This window comes from Dipodomys ordii, unplaced genomic scaffold (genome assembly GCF_000151885.1).
Source record: "Dipodomys ordii isolate 6190 unplaced genomic scaffold, Dord_2.0 Scaffold40, whole genome shotgun sequence".
Taxonomy (NCBI): Eukaryota; Metazoa; Chordata; class Mammalia; order Rodentia; family Heteromyidae; genus Dipodomys; species Dipodomys ordii.
Window position 1 is genome coordinate 9,557,140 of NW_012267256.1, and position 21,368 is coordinate 9,578,507.

Here is a 21,368-nt window from a genome sequence, read left to right on the forward strand (position 1 = left end):
ACCAAAAAAAAAAAAAAAAAAAAACACTATAGAACTATGAGTTAAAGAACGGAGGGAATAAAAGACATAAATGAATCCTACAATGTATTTTGAAAGTCAAATATTCTTTGTGCTAGCTAAAATCTCGGTAATCCAAAATTGAACAAGAGTACCTTTCCTTTGATTAGAGCCTCCATATTATGACGTTCCCTTTCGATTTCTTGAATTCGATTTGTGATAGGAATCTGCCCTTCTTTAAGTTTTCTGACTTCTTCCTTCACTTGATCACGGGCTAGTTTTACTCCTTCATATTCCTGACGAACATTTTCATATTCCTTGAAATAGAAGGAAATGCACTAAATCCTTAGATTAACATGTATGTAAAATCAATATACAAGCACTAAAAAGAGATTTTTTTTCTTTAATTTCTCAATAAGGAAGTGAACCCTTAATTATAAAAGGAAAAACCTGAAAAAGGAAAATGGGTCAAAAGGAAGGCAAGCCAAGTATGGTGGCTATGAATTGTAATCCTAGCTACTTGGGAGGGAGGAGATCAGGGGGGATTGTGGTTCAAGGCAAGTCTAGGCATAAAAGTTCTTGACATTCTATCTCACTCAATGGCTAGGTGCACCAGTGTATGACTATCATCCATAGCAATATAAGCAAATACAAATAGGAGGATCCTAGCCCAAGCCAGACAAGCACCAATGATTACAACTCATAATTGGAGCTACTCAGGAGGCTAAGATCTAGAGGATCATTGTTCAAAGACAGCATAGGCAGAAAAAGCTGAGAAACCTGGCCTCCAAAATCAACCAGCAAAAAGCCTGTCTAGATATATGATTTAAGTGGTAGAGATCTATGAAAATAAGCAAGCCAGGTAAACCCAAGGCCCTGAGTCATTCTAACTTGCTAGTTCAAACTAGCAAGAAGAAACAAGAAAAAAGAAAAGAACTAAGGCATAAGGGGATCAGAGGTATGGCTTAAGTGATAGAGCCACCTGCCTTGCAAATATGAAGCCTGGAATTCAAACTCCAGTACCACCAAAGAAGAAAAAAAAACAACAACAAAGAAATAGCATACAATAAGAGTGAACATATTTAAAGGAAAGAGAACACAGAGTACATTTAAAAAGTAAAAATTAAAAAGACTGAAATCAATCTTTAAAAAGACCTGAAAACTTCAAAATGTAAAATTAAGATACTTCAAATATAACCTTGGAGACTATAAAATTTTTCACGTATATTTTGTTTTGCCTGTTACATAATGTACTGAAGGCATTCAATGTTTTCCCCAGACTGCAGTCTTAGGTAGTAAAATATAAGACACAATAAATAGAAAGAACACAATATAGTCAGGAAACAGATGAAACAGACTAGAGTTAAGATGCTTCAGCTATATTTGTAGCTAACTTTAATATAAGCAGCATATTTTTAGTAAATTCTTAAGTGACCTGACTCAGCACATGCAAGAGATCTAATGTTTGTAAATGTATAAACATTAATATTGAAAGAAAAGAGCAAAAGAATTTCTTGTTTAGTTAGAAAAATTTAGGAGAATTAAGAACACTGAACTCTTGCACAAACTAGCATTCATGTGTATAATGAGTAAATAAATTTTATTTTAACAAAGTGTAAAAGAAGCAACTAATGAGAACAGTAACTAGTACCTTCTTAGTAAGTATTCTGCTAAGGATTCACATATTTTTTGCCTCTAATAACTAAAACTTACCACCCATGGTCTTTTTGCCTCAAGCATCTCAATTAAATCTAAATGTCGCTTACGTTCATAGAACCTTTCCACATCTTGTTTGTATCTTTCGTTTCTCTGAACCATTTTCTCTAGGTATTCAGTTTTCTCTTTGCATGAGGTCTAAAACAAATTTGTTGAACAATTAGTTTAACTGAAAAAGACAACAGATTGAATCTTCTCTAAAAATAAAACAATACTAACAGAATTCTACATTATGTAAAAGTAACATTCATGTGCAAGTTCTGATTGAGGTTCTAAAATTAATCAGCCAGGTAGCTGTATGGAAACTGTCACATCTCTAAGCCTGGACTCTTGCCTTAAAGATAAGAGATACCTGCTTCATCCAATTCAGAGGTAGAAGCAATCTGCTTAACACAGGTGTGTTTTCCTTGAATGAAATCCTTGGGGTACGAAGTGTTTTTGATTTTGGAATTTGTCAGATTTTTGGAATATGTGCAAGTTACCAACTGAATATCTGTAATATGAAAAATACAAAATGCTCTAAATCTGAACCTTTTCAAGTACCTATGTGGCATTCAAAAATAATTCAGATTTGGAGCATTTCAGACTTTTATTAGGAGTGCCCAAACTAAGCTATAATAATATAAGAACTAGTTGTTATGAAAACCTTGATTTTTTTTAAGCATCAAAATGACATGACAGAACTAAAATTTACCCTTTCACTGAGAATTGAAAAGTACTTTGGTGTACAACAGAACCTAGTAGAATTGTTTGTTTTCTTTAGAGGATAGCAGATAATTTAGGCAAATGTTTCAGATGCAAGAATTAGACTGATATAGAAAAAGGTAAGAGAATCAAAGGAGGCTCTCAGAGGATCAAATGATTATATAAAGCTCAAAACAACTTTAGTTGTTTACTCTTAGTACATAAAATCAGTATTTTATTGCAATGAAACTTATTACTAAATATAGACAATTATACTTTAAGAGAAAGCTTTTGTTTAATTTTTTTATTACGAAAGTATACTGATTTATTTTAGATGCAGATATTCAATTATTGATTGAATTTATTCAATTATTCATTGAATAAAATAGCTCTATAAATGATATGCAAAAAGGGCATTTTAATTTATACATTTGTTAAAGATGAAAATAAAAACACAGCAACTAGACAAATAATTCTTTTATAATGTCTACCTTCATGTAACTGAAAAAAACACACTAAGAAAATGGCTCAACCGAAGTGATAAATATTACCTAACTTTTAATGGTTACTATAAATGTTTAAGTCTGACAGAATGACAAAGTAATAATGCCTGTGACAAAAAAAAACTGCAACTGGTTCCTTTATAACTCAGTAACAAAGGAAAAACTGTCCTTAGTATCGGACTGCTAAAATAGTCAAGTTTTTCAAACTTAACATTATCACTTGCTGAAGTCAGCAGCGCACACACGCACACACACACACACACACACACACACACACAAATTTCACAGATTTGAACTCAATGAAAGTTAAAACTATACCTCACTCTTCCACATGTTGAGACACAAACATCAATAAGAGACAACAAAAAGGAGTTTCTTATTTGTAAATACCTCCAGTTGTTTTTCCTTCTCCCTGAAGTTTTTGAGTTCACAGTGATACCTGTGCATTTCTGGAGGACCAATTGACTTCTCAGTAGCTTCAAGGAGTTCAATTTTGCTGAGTTTAGCAAATTCTCCAACTTTGTCCTAGAGCATAAAATTTATATATTACATATTAGCAATGATTACAGTTTATAAATCACATCTTTAAAATGTACTGCAATAGTTAAGATCAATTTTATTTTTTAAAAAATTCCAAAATGTGAATCTTCATTTCTCTTTTATCCATTAGTCTTTAACAGACAAATCTAGCATTGACTATCCTTTTGAAAACCTTTAGAAATAACCTACATTAATATTTCCAGGTAGAAGTGTTTATTTTGTACAACAAAAAATATATAGTATAACAGGGCACAGGCCTAAAATCCTAGCTACTGAGGAGGCTGAGGTCTAAGAATTGGGATCAAAGGCAGCCCAGGCAAAAGCTGAGAAACATCTTCAATTAACCAACAAAAAGCCAGAAGCAGAAGTGTGGCTCAAGTGGTAGAGCACCAACCATGATTGAAAATGCCGAAACAGAGTGTGAGGCCCCGAGCTTAAGCCCCAGTATCAGGAAAAAAAGAAAGAGGTATTCAAAACATATTTAAAAGGTATCTACTATAATACTTGACATACATTTTCAGGATTTTTACAGTTTTAACAAAAATATTGAAACATAAGATTTCTGAAGGTCTATGTATTTTTGAAGGTATATACCAAGTGTGAATTTTGGTATATATTTTATATAAACTGCACTGAATAAAATGCTGCATTCTGACAATTTAAACTGACAAACTGAAAACTTTAAGGTTCAACAAGTGACACATCCACATTTATCTATGCTTAACTGAAGTATCAAAGTTACTGTACATAAAATTAATAGAGCTTTCATTTAAAACAGTCTCAATTTTAGGACTTTGAATCAACTGCAATTAATAATACTGTAAGTGATAAATAAGATACTGCCTTGTACAAAGCATTTTAAGTGCCAATGGTACTGGTGTTCCATCTAAACGGTAACTAGCAGAACATTCCTTGAAAAGAATCTAAATTTTTATGTGGTAAAAAGGAGAAAATTATCCCAAAATTTCCAGCTTCTTAAAAAATTTTTCATACCTGAGGTAGAAACTGGCAAAGGTTGCCCACTTGAATATTTAAGGCTGCAACTTGCTCTTCTACTACTTTCTGAGTTGTAGATCTTTTGTTGATAAACCAAAAGGACTGATTTTTTGTCACATCAATCTCTCGGGTGATTATAAGATTTCCAGAAGTCCTGAACCTAAGAATAATTTTTAAATCTTCATATCAAAACATATACATTCATTGAGAAATAAAATTTCTAACATATTCTTGCACCAAAATTATTGTGCATCATGATTTTTATTTCTTCTGTTATTTCCGGCCCCTCCCAAGAAGAAAACCTTGGACATTAGTAAAACCGTAAGTGACTACATGACAGTTACTATTTATGCAACATTCACAATTGTTTAAATTGTTAAAAAATTAAAATAAATACCAATACTGATTCCCAAACACTGTCAGAGCACTTACATACTAGTTATTTATCCTTTAAGAATTATGCTATTCCTCAATCACATGCATTGACTGTAATTCAAAATGGGCTGGTATACATGTTAAGAGTTAAACCTTACAGTTTTCCCTAGGTGGAAAATGTATGAATGAGTATTAACTCTTGCAAAAGCGTTTCCCAAAATCAAATCTAGTTTGTCCATACAGGTGGCCAGTGATTCATTTCTCACCATGTACTCCACTCTAATTCAGAAGGAATTACATTACATGGCTACAAAGGAATATTAAGCAATATAGAATCTGAAAGAAGAGTATTTACTTATTTCTTGCTTTTAGAAGTACTACTGCTCCACACCTCTCATCTATTCATCCATCTTCTTCACTGGAATTCAGCAGCATGTGGTAAAGAGATAAATTATTGGCATCTAATGGCTAAATAACAATAACTTGTAAATGTTGTATATATGATTATATTGTAACTAGAATACTTCAAACAGTAAGAAGTTTTGAACTTTCATTTCCAGTAGAATGATTAACGGAAGTACCCTTTATTGATTATCCTTCTGTATAGAATTAAAACAGTAAAGTATGTTTATAAATGCATTTACTACTTAGCCATGAAAATAATGAATTCTAGCCCAAATCCTAGTGCAGCTGAGGGCTCAGAAAAGAAAAACAAAATTGACTTGCATCTTGAAGGCATCTGTTTAGTGAAGTGATCTTGGGATTTGTTTTCATGATCTTCTAACAGACAGTCTGCTAACAAAGCTCACCGAACGACCCAATATGGACAATGTAATAGAAAACCACCATCAAAAAACTATCCCTTCAATATAAGGGTATACTCAATATCCTTTGTGCCACCTATTAGGACAGTAATACACAATTGCCTGTCTCAAATTACAACTTTAAGTTGTGAGACAAATGCCTCCCCTAAGAGTTACTAATCACAAGTCAGCCTCAAAGATTCAAAAATCTTCAAGCTGAGAATTCAACATAATATGATCCTGGATTTTAAGTACATAAAATGCTCAGGCAAAAGCTGATTAAAAAGTTCTTTCTATAGCAATTTACCTATCTTCAAAGAATTAACAGATACAGTTTAAACAGAAAAGGAGCAGTTCACTGGAAACAAAAAGAATCAAGAACTAGTAAACATATGAGAAAACCATGAAGATGAACAAATACAATGTCGAAAATATTAAAGAAACATGGATGACTGAGTAAAAAGCCGTATACAATATACCTAATAAGAGGTCTAAAAGGATGGAAGACAAGAAATAGAGTTATTATAAAAGCTCACTACAAACACCAAACATAAACAATTTCAAAGAATGGTAAAATAATAAATAAATAAAATATAGGTATAAATATATTGTATAGTAGTATAGCAAAATTAAAAATCAATACTAAAACTAATTTCACTACATTAGAATGAGAAATACTGCTAATTAAAAACTCAAAAAGAGGGCTGGGAAGGTGGCTCAGTGGTAGAGCGCTTGCCTTGCATGCCAGAGGCCCTGGGTTCGATTCCTCAGCACCACATAAGCAAAAAGAAAAAAGCTGGAAGTGGCGCTGTGGCTCAAGTGGTAGAGCGCTAGCCTTGAGCTGAAGAGCTGAGCACCCAGGCCCAGAGTTCAGGCCTCAGGACCTGACCCAAAAATAAAACAATGAACAAAGCTAGCCCAAGATTATCTTAGGCAATCACTTTGAAAAAAATGAACTGTAATTCATATGTAATCACATTTGAAAGTACACAATTCAACACGTTTTTTAATTTTAGTAAAATATACATGAGCTACTCTTTTAACTATTTTCAGCTACAGGTTTAAACAATGGTTTTTAGTTTATTCACAAGATTGTGCAGCCATGACCACTGTCTAATGCTAGACTATTCTCATTATGCTCTAAAGCGGAATTCATGTCAGGCATCAGTGGCTCATGCTTGTACTCCTTGCTACTCAGGAAACAGATCTGGGAATCATGGTTTGAAGCCAGCCCAAATAGAAAAGTCTTTTCAGTCTGGTCACCAATAAACTACTCAGAATAAGCCAGAAGTGGCACTGTGGCTCAAGTGGTAGAGTGCTACCCTTGAGCACAAAGAAGCTCAGGGATAGAACCTAAGCCCTGAGTTCAAGCACCAAGACCAGCAAAAAAAAAAAAAAAAAAATGCCTTTAGTGGCTTATTCATATGATAGCATGTAACAATATTTTTTATTTTTATTTTCTATTGTGAAAATACTGTACAGAGGGGTTACAATAATGAGTACATTTCTTATCAAGCATTGTAGCCTCCTCCTTTGTTTCCCCTTTCCATCCCTTCCCATCCTCCCACCTCCCCCAACCAAAGTTGTAAAGTTCGTTTTTCCACATAACGACTTGTACATCTCATTGTTGCAATGGATCCACCTGCATCCCTATTTAAACGATTTGTTTTTTCCCTTCCTCTTCACAAATTATACCAACCTCAAGTACAGTGAAAGCAGGGGTTATACCATGGGGGAGGGACATACAAAACAACAAAGAAATAATCTTATAAATGTGTTAGAAACAATCAGCTGAAAGAAAAAAAAACATCTGAATACATATCTTATCTGATCTTTTCTGCTTGACTCAGACATATACTAGTTATTGCAAATAAGGGAAGCATGTAACAATATTTTATTACTTTTTATGGTTGAATAAAAGGTTCCTGTTTGGATACAGCACTTTGTATGGCCACCAGTAATTGATATGTTGATTGTACTAGGCAAAGTTAAAGCTGCAAGCATGACTCTAGAGGCAAAGCACTTGCCTTTGAATTTGCCTTGCAAAGAGTATATACAAGGTCCTGAATTCAAACCTCAGTACTATTAAAAATAAATAAATAAAAGGAAAAAGATTAGGGAAAACTAATTTTGTATAAAGGAGCAAACATCCTCTAATCAGTGGTGTAGATGCAGGTATATGGTTTCAAAGAGACTAACACTGAAGAAAAACTACATATGCTCAGGATACAGAGTTCAGTATTGTACTGCAGATGCTTGAAAATTTTCACTTTATCAATTAAATGTGCCCAATTTGGCTTGGGAGGATTACAAGGTTTGCTTTGTTTCCCAGGCACTATTTGCTTTATAAGGGCAGAAAACACTCAACAGATCACAATGAAATAAACACAACAAACAATAACAAAGGACTGACCAAAACTTTGCAGCAAATAACCTGCATAATGCCCCCGTGGCACTTTAAATTACATTAAATTTCTTTTAGTTTTAAAAATTTTATTACTACCAGCCACTGGTGGATCATGTCTTGTAATCCCAGCTACTCAGGAGGCTAAGATCTGGGGATAGCGATCCAAAGCCAGCCTGGGCAGGAAGGCTTGAAGACTTACTTCTAATTAACCATTAGAAAACCAGAAGTGAAGCTGTGGCTCAAGTGGTAGAGTGCTAACTTTGAGCACAAAACCTCAGGGGCAGCACTAGGTCCTGAGTTCAAACCCCAAGACTAGCACACACACACACAAAAATACTATTACTATTAATAATTTTGGCGTCATTTGGTCAAAGCCATGTGTAACGAATCTACAAACGGTATGGGCTATTACTGAATTTTATTTTTAAAATTTCTCTAACCTGGAAGAAAGAAATCATTATATTTATTTTTTCAATAAAAAGTAATACATTATATGTTGTACTTATGGACCACTAATTTTAATTGTGTAAAACTTCTTTGTTCATTTTTTCTATTGGGTTATATGTAATTTTTACTGACTTGACAATTAATATAAGGACACGATTAATAAACATCAGTTTTAAGAAGAGGAATTAAACCCCTGAGTATAAAATTTTAAGTCTTATGTAATTACTGGGCTCTGTTACCTTCAGTAAAACCATTCCCAAGGTTTTAAAAATATTCAACATTAGTTATATTGTTTTCAAAACGTGGTAATTTTCAAATGGCATTCTATGTGACAAGAATTTAAATAAAGCTATAGTTATTATTTTTCAAAAAATTGGCAAGTCAATTGTCCCAAATCTAGTAATTGTGTGTGTGTGTTACACTAAGAAATATAGATGCAAACTGGGATTATAGGCATCCCAAGCCTATAATCCCAACTCCTCGGGACGCAGAAACTGAAGGACTGCAGTATGAGGTCAGCCACGACAAAAAAAGTATTTGAGCTCTCTATCAACTAATGGGCTGCTCATGGTGGTATATTTCATTCTAGCTAGACATGCAATCAGGAAGACTGCAATCCAGTCCAGCACAGGCAAAAAACAAGACCCTTTTTCAAAAACAACCAGAACATAAAGGGCAAGAGAGGTATAGCTGAAGCAGGAAAGTAATAGCGTAGCAAGCATAAGTCCTCAATTCAAATTCCAGAACTAATATAATAAAGAGAGACAGCCTTTCTTTGCCTCTATTCCAGTATACAACTCCTAATCCCCCAAATTCCCTCTATGATGAAAATCTTTTGTTCCAATTAGGCAATTCTCAGTGAGTCTCCTGACTGGGGGCTGGTCACCAAAGGTCAAATTCTGCTTAGAAGCATGGACCTTTCATTATCACTCCCATGCTCTCTAGGAAAGGAAGCTAGGTTAGAGATTCAGAAAATCATGCCCACATAATGAAAGTTCCAAGAAACCCTCCTGAACTACAAAGTATACAGATCTTCTGGCTGTAAGCATATTTATGTCCTGGGCGTACCACAACGACGTGAGAACAAAAGCTCCCAGGCTCAAGCTCTTCCAGACCAGACATTCTTTGATTGGATGCTTTTATTTATCCTCTACAGATAGCATCCTTTATATTAAACCGATAGTCCTAAGTAAACTATTTCTCTGAGTTCTATGAGGTGTCCTAGCAAATAACTGAACCTAAAGAAGTGGACCTCGGAACCTCAATTTGTAGACGGTAAAAAGTGCAAGTCAAATGTGGCCTTCTGAGGGTCTTGTTGGTTTAAGCCCTTAAGTTATAGGTTCTGCACTAACATGTTTGAATTAAGCTGAATTAGCTATAAATATGAACAATTACATCATCTGAAGCAAAATCAAGGGAACTTAAAATCATCATCAGCCAGACTAAGAAATACAAATATTGTATGTTGTCTCATATGCATGATGTAGAAATATAAAATGAAGGACTGTTTAGAAGTGGGAACTAGTAGAAAGGAAAAAAGAGGTTGAGTATGAAACTTTGTAAGCATGTATGAAAATAATGAAGCCTGTGAAAATTGTTTTAAGGGAAAAGAAAAAATAAATGGGATGAACTTGATGAAAGTACTTCATATGCATTTATGGGACTATCACAATTAAATGTCTTTGTATAATTAATATAAACTAATATACAAGATTAAACAAAATGAACTGAAGTGTGGAGTATATGGGGTAAAATAACCCACACATCTAGTGTTCTATGCTGCTGGGCCAGTGGTGAAGCCCTCTCATGCCAACTACTCAGGAGATGGAGACCTAGAGGATTGCAGTTCCAGGCCAGCCTGGGCAAAAAGTTAGTAAGACATCGTTTCAACTAAAATGCTATGCATAGGAATACATAGCTATGGGGTTTCAGGTACACAGAAGGCCTAGGTGGGAGGATAACCAACTGAGTCAGGACTTGGTAAAAAATAAATTAAAAAAAAGAGATCTTACCTGAAAAATAACTAAAACTGAAAAAGAGTGGAACATTAATCAAACCCCTGTATTTGTCACAGACAAACATTACGACTGCCTCAAAAAATATGCTTTGAGAGAGAGAGAGAAGAGCTTTCTCCTGCACTGAATGTGTAGGTAATAAAACAATTAGGTTTTTCTTATCTCTTATAAACTCCACATGGAACAGCTACCCCCATGATAAATGATCATATACCTTTAGATCTCTTTCTAGTTTCTCCATTCTTCAGCACCAAGAGCATTTTACAACAATCGCATTACAGTACATTTAATGACTGGTAATGTAGTGCCAGTGAGGAAGTCCGCCAAGGCGTGGCTGAAGTTCACAAAGGAGTTCTATTAGCTGCAACCCTGTCCTGGGCTACCTCAGAACTTGGAGAAGCTACAACCTCCAAGGGAGCAAGTTTTGTTTTGTTTTTCCCTTTTTCCTCCTTCCCCCCGGACCTCTAGACTCTCCGCAGGCCTGTCACCTCTCCACGGGCCTCTCTGCAGGCCCGGGTCTCCCCGGGCACCTCTTCCACCCGGGGTGCGGGGAGCGGGCAGGGTTCTGGGGCCTCTCTTCCACCCCGGGATGCGGGGAACGGGCAGGGTTCCCAGGCCCTCTCTTCCACCCCGGGGTGGGGGGTGCAGGCATGGTTCCCGGGCCTCTCCGCAGGCAGGCCCGCGTCTCCTGGGGCCTCTCTTCCACCCCGGGATGCAGGGAGCAGGCAGAGTTCCCAGGCCTCTCCGCAGGCCCGGGTCTCCCCTTGGTCTTCCCTCAGGCCGCCCCGGCCTTCCCCGGCCTCTCTGCCGGCCTGGGTCTCCCCTCCGGCCAGGCCTGAGGAGGGCCGGAGCACTGCTCCACTCTCCTATCTACCTAATCTCTCCCCTGAACTCCGCCCCCCGCCCTTTGACGCTCCGCCCCCAGCGGCCTGGCCCGCGAGGAGTCAGTGACGTCAGCAGTGACATCAGCGTGGCGGTGACGTCAGTGTCCTCACAGTCACAGCAAAGGCTTATTCACACTATGCTTTCTCAAACTCTTGAGTTCTAAAGATGATCTTTACAATCACTTTAGAAACTTATCTGCTGGGACTGTCACTGGAATTGTATTAACGATATTCAATAATTTGGGAAGAACTGACATATTAACTATTAATTTCTTGTTTCTAATAGTGACATTTTATTCAGGTGGTTTTTGTATCCTTAGTAAAACTCTACCATATTTTAATAAGCTGAGCATTTGTGGAATGCCTATTACTACCAGGACTAACTTTCATCTCTAATAAAAACTTTATCCTGTGTTATTAAAGAAAAAAAAAAGCTCCTGGGAACACTCTCTTGCCATGTGGAGGCTGTGTCTTCTCCTAATTGCCCCAAACAGTATCTATTTACTCTACTAGTTTCTAACCTGTTCTCACTCGGTCACTTGTGTTCAGTCAAGACTAAGTAGAAGCAAGAAAAAGCTCCCAAAGAGACTTTCTCATAGTGCCCAGCAGCACAAGAGATCAAGGCAATCATTTGTCACTTTACCCATCATTCTCTCTGTCTCTTCTCCTAAACATTTCTCTGAGCTTTTTATTTGAACTTTTGTTTGGTATATCCCCCGGATTTGCAAGCTTCCTGCTAACAGGATAAACCTTACCATGATTTAGAAGCTACTATGTGGTAGACTGCTGTCCTTTGGGTATAGGTTCTAAGCATGGAATCTGGTTAAGTTACTAGGCAGGAGTTTCCTTGGAAGGGAATGAAGTGGTCTCATGGAACCCAGTTCATTCCCAATAGAGTGAGCTGCTGTTAAGGTATAAGCCCATTCCCCAGACTGCTCTCTGGCTTCCTGTCTCACAGTACCATGTGACCTTCCCACATGCTCTCCTGACACAATGACTGCTGTTACATGACTTTGCTAAGGAGGCTATCAGTCAAACAAAAGCCTATGCTCTTGAACCTGCAAAACTATAAAGAGAAAATTTTCCAAGTTTTTCAGTAATTACTATCTTCTCATAGCCTATGAGTTGATAGGGCTATCATATGATCCGTGTTAGCTCAAAACATTCACAATTTTCCATAAGTATTCCGAAACACTAAAAATCATCTAAACAATATGCAAAAAGACTAAAACAATATACACTAAAAATGGCCAACTTACTGATATTTTATAAGTATCAATCCTGATCTGACAGAAGGTACCAGGGATAGTTAATAAAGAAGAGGTATGGTAGTACATGCAAGAGACTGAAGCAGGAGGATCATGATTTCCAGGTTAGCATGGCTCACATAAATGAAACTGTCTTAAACACCCAGAAATTGTATGGTCAACTGAAAATATTTAGGCTTAATGAAAAAGGATATCATGATGAATTATTGTTATGCCAAGGTCGCAGGACCCCCACCAAGAAGACCACCGAAAGTCAGACTCTACAGCTGTTTTATTTAAACGGACTGTAGCTCGGGCCTTGTCCTACACTCCAACACAGTGGAGACCAGGAGGAGAGTACCGAGCTAAGGATTTGCAGGTCTTATAAGGGCACACAACCAGGTGGTTTAGCTCTGCTCTGAAACAAGCAACAAATGGTCACTGCCTCAAATACTCTAACCTTTCACTATCAATATCATAAGTAAAAGAATAAAGGACGGCGACAGAAGTGTCTGTGTTTGTCACAGACAAGATTCACTAAACTGTCAACAGTGGTTAGTCCTAAAGGTAGAATTATTTGAAGTAGGCTTGCATTTTCAACTTTATATGCCTTTGTCTCCATATTTTTAAGAAGCCAAATACATGTTACCTAATGCTTTCTAAAGTGCTAAGAACTGAACCCAGGGCCTCTAGACTGCTAGGCAAACATTCTGCCACTGAACTTCACCCCAGTCCAAGTATTATTTTCAAAACGAGTTAAAAAACCCAACAAATATTTAAATCTGTGAAAAATTCTGCACACCCCCTTAATCAACATTTAGCTAGAGGTATATTTCTATTTCATTATTTCCATAAACTTAGAATCTCCTTGAGAATTTTTCCAAAATAAAACTCTTATAGTTTGAATTTGAAAAGATACATAAAGTCATGTTTGGATAAAATATTCTTTAAGCATTATTTTTAGTATCTATCCCATAACTGTATTATCTTCTAAAGTCACCAGGAAAACATAAAATAAGCTAAAAAATTATGCAGAAAAGGTGGTTCCAGAACTTTTAGCACTTACAATTCAATTTCAACCATGCCTTTGGAACATCCTCTCTTCACAAAAAATCCAACCTAAAGCATAAAAAAAGAAAACATGAACTGTGTGATAACATCTCCAGATTAACAATCAGAGATTTACCAGTCAGTATTGTTTGGCAAGTCAAGATTTAAATAGTAACTACATGAATACCCATTCTTATTACTTTCTAAAAGTATCCTTCCCAGACCTGAGTTCCTCCATCTTTACTCCCACAAATAACAATAGTAATTTGTTCAAATTTGTAATAGTTAAAATTATGGACCACCTGTGGTCAAGGCAGCTAAGACAATGAGAATAAGATCTACTGCCTATTTACTTACCAAAAAACCCCCATGGGAACAAACTCTTACTACTACTGAATATTTGTACAGAATTGCATACATTAAATATTAACAAGTATAATATTACATATCCCATATAAACTAGGATGTAATTGTCATTGACTTTTAAAAGAAGCAATAATTATAATTTGCATAATAAAATAGACTATATGACTATGAGCTTAAGCATGGTTCCAAATGACTGAGTTTAAGCATGGAAACAGACCCTGGGCCTGCAAACAAACTGGATCTTACACTGGGCTGTAATTAAATTAAAAAATATGGCAAATTTTAGGAAATACATCTTGCAAATAATGCTCTTTTTAATACTAGGAATGTTAGTAAAAAAGTTATAATCATAACAGCTAACATTTACCAACCATTCCCTACTTATGCTACTGTACTAAGTAAGCATTTTACCTATTTCTCATTAAATTCTAACTAGAAACCGTGAAGTACATTCTGGACTCAATATATACACCATGAAATAAAGGCTCAGAAAAATAAAAACAAAAAATAAAAAAAACTGTTCAGGTAAAATACTATGTACATGTATCCCTTTAGTCTATAGTGTCAGTTCTGAGGAATGTGTGTGTGAGTGATTGGTTAGAATCCATGGGTTCTGGGCATGGCTCAGGTGGTAGAGCACCAGTCAGTGAGCAAGAGAGAGCATCAGACACTAATTTCAAAGTCTTGGTCTCAAAAAACAATTCTTTTTTTGAAAGGATCACTATTCATTGGTTAAGAATGAGAAACTGACTTCTATCACTATTATCGTGCTGATACATAAATGTAACGTCTTTGTTTACAATGAATTGGGTTGTGACACTGCTCCATACACATGTTAAATTAAAATTTCCCCTTGATAGAATGTTTCCTCAATATAAACTGTCCTTCTTTCTCTTAATTTCAATTTGAAGTGATTTTATCAGAAATAAGTAGTTACTCCTGAAGTTTTGGGGTCCATTTAATTCAAAGACCCCTTTTATCCTTTCACCTCAAGTCTATACTTTTCATTGAAAATGAGATATATTTCTTGTACAAAATGAATCCCTGGCTCTTGTTTATTAATCCACTTTGCTATTTTATGTCGTGGAGAGTTCAAACTATTAACATTTATTGTTAATATTCAAAGATACATCCTATTTCCTGTCATTTTGTTGTTTTTATACTGATTCTTTCCTATTCCTTCTGTTAATTTACTCCTCTCTGAGTTATTCTATTTTCAGTTTTCTTCTTCTGTGGATAGGATTCCTTTTACAGTGCTATTTTAAGCCATGAATTCCTTTAGCTTTGTAGTTATTACAGAGTTTTTGTCCTAAATTGTGGATAGTTTTACTGGGTACACTAATCTAGGTTGACAATTGTTAGTTTTCAGGGTTTGGACTATGTCTTTCCAGTCATCCTTTTCATTTAGTTTGTCTTCAGAAAATTTCTGTTATTCAGATGGGCTTGCCATTGTAGTAGCTTTTAATACTTTCTCTGTTCTGTATACTTAACTATTAATATATTTAGGAGTATTCTCCAATTTTGTCTAATAAACAGACCTGTAGACCTTCTACTTGGGAAGCCTCTCTTTCTCAAAGTTGGAATTTCCTGCTAGTATTTACTGATAGGTTAATGATGAATTTTGTTTGAATTTTCTCTTCTATCCTATAATTGGTAGTTTTGGCCTTCTGCTGGTGTTCTAAGTTCCATCTGTATTTTCTTATGTGTTTTTTTTTTTAAGGTTGTTGACTGACTGATCTAATTGCTCTGCTTTACCTTCAAGCCCTGATATACAGTGTCTTCAACTTGTTCTATTAGATAGGCTTTTGATTGAGTTTTCCCTTTGGGTTATTGAGCTCTTCAGTTCCATAATTTCAATTTTACTTGTTTTCAGGATTTCTAAAATCATTAACTATTCCTTTTATAATGTACATTGTTTCTCCATTTCATTTACTTGTCTGACTTTTCTACAGTTATTAGTTCATCTGTTGACTTTTGAGGGAGGCATAATGCCTTGTTCAGTCGTAAATTTAGTGATTCCTATTTTTTCCCCCACTGGAATTTACTCATCTGGAGCCATGTTTTTGGTAAAGATTTCAATCTCTTGTTCTTTTAGTTAATTTCTCAGATATCACTTAAGACTGGGTAGTAAATGGGGTGAGTATTTTTTCCTGTACTAGATTGAAGGGTTGTAACCTAGGAATCAATTAATCAATTTCAGTGCTGTAGATCCTGCGCAGACCTCTTCTCTGCTCAGGGTGAGGGAGCTCTGCTGCTAAAGCTATGGGCCCTGATAAACCAGAATATTGTGACTGTGGACATTCCTATGAAGGCCAGTCACTACTACTACTCCAATACCTTTAGATGAATCTTGTAATGGTATCTTCAGCTCCCATTTCCCACTGGGAGAGCCAGGTATGGGATCAGAACTCATCAATGTTTTTCTTCTGCTGGGTTTGCTTCTCTGCAGTTTTCTGCCTCACCACCACTTCCTTTGTGGTTTCTGCCTCCTTTACCACCTCTCTGTCTGTCTTCAGAATCTAGTCTCTTCTGTGTTACCAGATTCTTCTAATTATCAGTGAGTGAAAGCAGCAGGTGCTTCTAATAATCTTGCCCTGCTCTCCAAGATGTTGTTTCTTCGTAGCAAAATAAACAGTGAGAGGTTTATAAAAAATTGGTAATAGTGCAATTCATTCCACTGTACAGTTCTTGGAATACATCCAACACACTATTACAGAGAAAAGAATAGAACTTATGTTCTGACAATATTAAGCCAAAATTCATAAAATTTGAGCTCGTCTTTGGACCACTCTGATTACCTAATATTTGAAATGAAAATCTGAAGTCTAGATAGACTATTGTCCAAGGTCACAGGCTAATTATTAATAAAATATCTATCCTTTCTATTTCAGAAATGCCTCCAATGCAGTATTTTTTTGTAAAAAGCATTTTGAATAGGTTTATTTACAATTTTAAGAGATGTTTCTTTTAATCTTGTAACTATCATAATTTTAAGTTATTCTCATTTCAAGTATTAAAAATATTTTCAGTGACAATTCGATCTCTACTTTCTTCTCAAATGTTCCCATGTGAAATATAGTACACTACCCAAGAACATACACAAACTTTATGACATGTTTAGAAGATACATCAGATATAGTGGCTTACAACTTAATCGGTTATTTGGGAGGTAGAAGTTGGAGGATTAAAGTGCAAGGCCAACCTGGACAAAAAGTTAGAAAACCTCCACTGCAATGAATAAACTCGATGAGCTCTTATAAAATGAGTTTATCTTTTGCCCATTTTTCTTCTAAGTTTTTATTATAACCTGAAATTGACTTGTTGGATTGGATTCAATTAAATTTTATTTTTTCCATCAAATAACCATTGGTCTTAGTAATATATTTAGCCGTCTTTTCTCCACTGACCTACAATGTTAGTTTATACTAATCACAGCACTGTGTCTAGGTTCTTTGTTCTTCATTTATATAGCAATACCACAATGGCTTAATTAATATTAATGCACAGTCCTATTTTTTCTTTTTGTTTGTTCGTCAGCACAGAACCTGAGTCCCAAATGCTAGGATTAAAGGGAATCTGCCTTCATGCCCATCTTTCATATTAAGTCTTGATATCTGATAAGGCAATTGTCCTACTTTATTCTAATTTTTAAAGAGTTATTTGAGTTATCTATGGCCCTTTGAATGTAATATAAGTTTTCGAATCACTTTTTTTTAGTAGTATCTTTGAATAGTTATACAAAGGGGTTCCAATTTAAAATGTTCAAACTATCTTTTAATTTATTATAGACATTACTGGAATTCTGAATGGACTAATACTGAATATATAAACATTATAACTAACATTTTTGATGACAATGATGTATAATATCTCTCCATCAAAATTCAATAGCTTTAAATAAATTTTGCAATTTCTGCATGTAGTATTATGTCATCTGGTAATTTGTTTTCTATGCAACCTGTACATTTATTGCTATTATAAACAACAAACCCAAACAACCTATGGATTCTTTTGGATTTATAAGCAGACATCCATGTAATCTGTGAATAATAATTTTGTTTCTTTCCATGGATATCATGTCTTCTGCCATTCCACCTAGATCTTCTCCAAATATGTTAACAGTAGTAATTCTGGGTAACTTCAACTTTTATATGTTTTCATAGATATATTTTATTAAGATTTAAAAGTTCCCTTCTATCCCTTATTTGTTAAGAAATAGCATATATTATTATGGAATTTAATTAAATGCTTTTCTATAACTACTGATGATCACACAACTCTCCTTAATAACATATTATTCCTACTGTTCAATTTTTCATTCCTTGAATAAATTCAATTTAACCATAACTCACTCATTCATTCATTCACTCATTTTTGTAGCTTTTCGATACAGGACCTGGTTATATAAACCAGGTGGGCCTCAAGCTGACCAAGTTCGTCTCCAACTTGTGATCTGACTGCCTCAACCTCCTGAATGCTGCTAGGATTCCAAGTGTGTTCTACCACATCTGGCTATATTATGCATTTTACATAAGGTTAAGTATTCCTTACTTCAAATGATTGAGACTACAAGTGTTTTAGGATTCTGTTTTCAGATTTTTGAAATATTTGCATATAAAAAGAGTTATCCTGGAGCGGGCTGCCTGTGGCTCACGCCTGTAATCCTAGCTGCTCAGGAAGCTGAGATCTGAGGATCACAGTTCAAAGCCAGCCTGGGCAGGAAAGGACAGGAAAGTCTGTGAGACTCTTATCACCAATTAACCACCTGAAAACTAGAAGTGGCCCTGTGGCTAAAGTGGTAGAGCACTTGCCTTGAGCTACAGAGCTCAGCCCAGGCCCAGAGTTCAAGCCCAGAAGTTATGCTGGGAACAAGATTCAATTCTAAACCTAAAACCCATTTATGTTACATTCATATAGTATACATGTTGTCTGAAAAATTTGAACATATTTTCAACAATTCTGTGCATTAAAGGACACTTCACAGTGTAGAATTTCAGCTTTGGCATTATGTCCGCACTCAAAAATTAGGGGTTATGGAAACACAATGTGTATTTGCAAAGATTCTTTTGTTTTGGTCGGCCATGGGGCTTGAATTCTGGGCCTGGGCGCTGTCCCTCAGCTCTTCAGTTCAAGGCGAGCGCTCTACCACGTGAGCTACAGCGCCACTTCCGGTTTTCTGGTGGTTTATTGGAGATAGGCATCTCACAGTCTCTCCTGCCCAGGCTGGCTTTGAACCGCGATCCTCAGATCTCAGCCTTCTTAGTAGCTAGGATTACAGGCGTGAGCCACCAGCGCCCGGCTTTGCGAAGATTCTTTAGTGAAGATCTTAAACTTTTCTCATTTTCTTATTCTACCTATTGTAGGAAGATATTACTACTGCATTTTATATTCTGAAATTCACTACAATGAGTATCATCTGTGGATTTCTTTCATTTCTCATGCCTGGGATGTATTGGGCTTTTTGTTTCTGAGGATTCAAGTTTTTCAAGATTTCTGGAAAATTTCTAGTCATTCTTCCTTTAAATACTGCATATTCATTAGTCATTATCTCTCTTTGTAACTGTAATTAGACTTTTCCACTACTTAATATCTTAACATTGATTTTACATTTTTCTCTCTATATTGCATATAGGAAACTTTTTTCAAGCATTTTGGTATATAAATTTTCAAATGTGTCTTGGTTAATGTGTCTTTGGTATATAGACTTTCAAATGTGTTTTGGTGCTTTCTCAAGTAGTACATTTTTCATTTCTCTACACTCTGTCTCCCTCCTACCTCACCCTTTTTTAGTTCTGGGGAGGGGCTGTACTGGGGCTTCAATTTAGGGCTTAGTGCTTGCTAAGCAAAATACCACTGAGTCACACTTCCAGCTTTTTTCTGCACTATTCTGAGATAAGAATCTCACTTTTTCTTTGGTCCACAACTGGATCTCAATCCTATTTTATGATTCCTTCAGTAGCTGGGATGACAGGCATGTCATCTCTATTGATTGAACTAAGGGGTCTCACAAACTTTTTGCCTGAAAGGGCCTTGATCTACAATCAGCCTTCCAAGTAGCTAAGATTATACCTGAATTCATTTATATGACACACTCTTGCTACACAGCCCATTTAGACTGGAACTATGTACTTCAGCTTAGCCTTAAGCTAGTGACCCTCCAATCTCAACTTCTGGAGTGCTAGGTTTACTGGCAGGTATCCTCATGCCTAGCTCCTTTTTCAAATTTACCAATCTTTTTGTCATTTATTCCTTTGTTATACCTTCTTTTATTTCTTTAATTTACCTATACAAACTTGTAGATCTGCTTGTGCAGTATGTTGGTTTGGATAATTCATATTTTATGGGTGAGTTTTTTTTAGAACTTTTGGGTTAAAATTCTTTGGAGAACTGGTAGAGAGATATTACTAAGACAGCTTTCAATTAAAATGATAATTTATAACATTTGTGTCTGTTGATTTTTTTTGTTTGATTTGTAAGACAGAGTTTCGTTATATAATCCAGACTGGCCTGGAACTCACTATTAAAATCAGGCTGGCCTCAAACTCAAGATCCTCCTGCTTCTGCCCCCGAGTGGTAAGATTACAGCACCTACCATCATGCCGGTCATAGTTCATACTCTTTAGTTCACAAAGGTAATATGAAGTCCGTTCCCACGTTGGCAAGGCTGTGGTTATATATCCTTCAGAAGACATCTTCTCCCCAACTATCTAATGATGAAGAAACTATACCCACTTTCCAATTCTGTGATATTAATTTTCTTCTCTACACAACTGCCTTGCTTCCAGGAGTTAGCTTCTAACCCCTTACCACCAGTGATGATGGTTAGGTTTTCAGGCAGATAGAAACCTCTAGAGTGGTAGGTTTACAGGAAGATACCATCACAAACTCCCATGAACCACTGAAAACAATTCAAAAGCTGAGCTTTAAAGCAAATGCCTAGCACTTCAGTCTTTGGATTCACAGTATTTTGTTGCTGTACTTTTTATACTTCATTTTCCAAAACCTCCAGTGATGTATTTAAAAATAACACTACAGCTAGGCATCTAAGTGGCTCACAAGTATGATCCTAGCTACTTGGGAGACTGAAACAGGGGATCTCATTTTGAGGACAGTTAAGGCAGAAAAGTTTGAGAGACCTTCTCAACCCATAATTGAGGCAGTAGCATATGCCTGTAATCCCAAACTATGGCGAGAAGTTCAGAATGGAAGACCAAGGTTCCAAACTAGTCCAGATACAGAAGTCGGGCTGGGAAGTTGGCTCAGTGGTAGAGCGCTTGCCTTGCATGCCTGAGGCCTGGGTTCGATTCCTCAGCACCACATAAGCAAAAAGAAAAAAGC

The 21,368-nt window shown here is 36.0% G+C and overlaps 1 protein-coding gene across 1 annotated transcript in view; it reads right to left on the reverse strand.

Moving 5' to 3' along the window:
- Smc5 (structural maintenance of chromosomes 5) overlaps window positions 1–21,368 on the reverse strand; it is a 77,717-nt gene that overhangs the window by 50,848 nt on the left and 5,501 nt on the right. The window contains exons 3-7 of the mRNA XM_013018398.1: window positions 13,681–13,733; window positions 4,434–4,596; window positions 3,291–3,425; window positions 1,711–1,851; window positions 153–314 (exon numbers count right to left, since the gene is read on the reverse strand). Coding sequence (XP_012873852.1) covers window positions 153–314; window positions 1,711–1,851; window positions 3,291–3,425; window positions 4,434–4,596; window positions 13,681–13,733 — 654 coding nt within the window. The remainder of the gene's footprint in view (window positions 1–152; window positions 315–1,710; window positions 1,852–3,290; window positions 3,426–4,433; window positions 4,597–13,680; window positions 13,734–21,368) is intronic.